The sequence below is a fragment of the Psammomys obesus genome, unplaced genomic scaffold, assembly GCF_907164565.1.
Source record: "Psammomys obesus unplaced genomic scaffold, mPsaObe1.curated_primary_1811, whole genome shotgun sequence".
Classification (NCBI taxonomy): Eukaryota; Metazoa; Chordata; class Mammalia; order Rodentia; family Muridae; genus Psammomys; species Psammomys obesus.
Genome location: NW_026594428.1, coordinates 11,874,049 through 11,875,662, shown reverse-complemented (window position 1 = coordinate 11,875,662; position 1,614 = coordinate 11,874,049). Strand labels below are relative to the sequence as shown.

Below are 1,614 nucleotides of genomic sequence, written 5' to 3'. Positions count from 1 at the left end.
TCCTTCCTTCCTTCCTTCCTTCCTTCCTTCCTTCCTTCCTTCCTTCCTTCCTTCCTTCCTTCTTTCTTTCTTTCTTTCTTTCTTTCTTTCTTTCTTTCTTTCTTTCTTTCTTCCTTTTCACTTTACATCCTGGTCATAGCTCCCCTCCCTCCTCTCCTCCTGGTCTCACCTTCTTCCTTCTCTCTCCTTCCTCTTCCCCTATCAGTATGAACTCCTCAGAAAATGGGGCTCCCTCCCCCATATTCCACACCCGGGATTAAAACAAAAACATGCTCTCATAACATTTATTATTTCCAAAGAAACAAAAAATTCTCACTACAGGTGTTTCTGACTCTGCCTGCTCACAGGACCCTTTTCCTCCTACTGGGTTTCAAGAAGCCTTGAAATGAAGGGGTTTATGCCTAGTCTTATTCCATTTTGTTATGCTGTGTTTGGTTGATATCACTGGGAAGCCTGCACTTTTCTGAAGAGAAATGAAAGAGCAGAGGATCTATGGAAGAAGATAGGTGGAGACAGATGGGGCTGGGAGAGGAGAGGGATGGGAGGATGCATTGTATGAGAGAAGAGTAAAGAAAAGGAAAGAACAAAACAATACAAAAAATCCACAAATAAACCATATATACTCTAGACCCCCAAATTTCATCAAATAGTAGGAAGCATAAAACCCATGGAAGGTGTGGAAGGGATGGAAGGAGGAACTGTGGTCCAATTACTCCTAAATGATCCAGGAGAAGGGTAGCAGTTGTGGCAACTAACTTTTTCAAAATCTCCATGGAGACCTGGAATGACACCAGGATCTACCGTGACTCCAGGAACATGGAATGCACATCTTCAACGCAGCTGATAGACAAGTGGGTCCAATGAGAAGGTAGCCATGCCCAGACCACCATGGCCAACAGTCTTGGAGAACACGATGAGCGTGAGACCAGCCACAGGGAACATGATTCCAAAGTACTGAAGAACCAGGTTTCAAGGGCAGGAGGCAGGCAGCAGTCATCCTCATTTCCTCCCCAGGCCCAAAGCCTGAGAAAACATATCACAGGACAAAAGAGGAAGAGGCCTATAATGGATGAGGAAGAGATATGGAGGAAGGGGCCCCTGCTGTCCTCTTTCTCTGAGGAGCAGCTGAGTGGTTTTGAGATACACTGCCAGTCAGCTTTCTGCAGGAGGTGCATTAAAGGGCTGATGCAGTTTGTCACTGGTAATTTTGTGTCTGAGAATGTAGCCATCACCATGGCAGCTATGGCCACGGTCTTTGTTAGGGGGGTGGTAGAAGCCTTAAATATGCACAAAGCCTGGGACAAGAAGGCTCTGCTATATACCAAACATCTGAGAAAAGCTCTCCGGAGGTTAAAGTTGAAAGGTGAAAATCCCTTCTACAAAGCATAAGAAAGTCTGGTTCCTCTATCACAAACCCCCAAACCCACCTAGAAAGGACTTTGAGCTTGTGCAGAAAGAAATGTTTTCAATTTTCCTAGGAGAGATCCACAAGACTTGCACTACTTTAGATTTAAACAGTATTGTGGTATCTTCCTCAATCTCCGACTTTGGCATTCCTTCAATAAACACTCTGGCTAAGGGTGTTTAAAATTTCTAAAGATGGAGATGGATTCT

General features: G+C 44.5%; 1 protein-coding gene across 1 annotated transcript; it reads left to right on the top strand.

Moving 5' to 3' along the window:
• Positions 1-888: 888 nt before the first annotated feature.
• LOC129685468 (TATA-box binding protein associated factor 11 like protein 2-like) lies at positions 889-1,389 on the top strand. The gene has a single exon (XM_055619006.1). The coding sequence runs from the start codon at positions 889-891 to the stop codon at positions 1,387-1,389; it is 501 nt and encodes a 166-aa protein (XP_055474981.1).
• The last annotated feature ends 225 nt before the right edge of the window (positions 1,390-1,614 follow it).

What these genes read in the sequence shown, in the direction of transcription:
- LOC129685468 (XM_055619006.1), top strand. Translation starts at nt 889, where the DNA reads ATGGCCAACAGTCTTGGAGAACACGATGAGCGTGAGACCAGCCACAGG.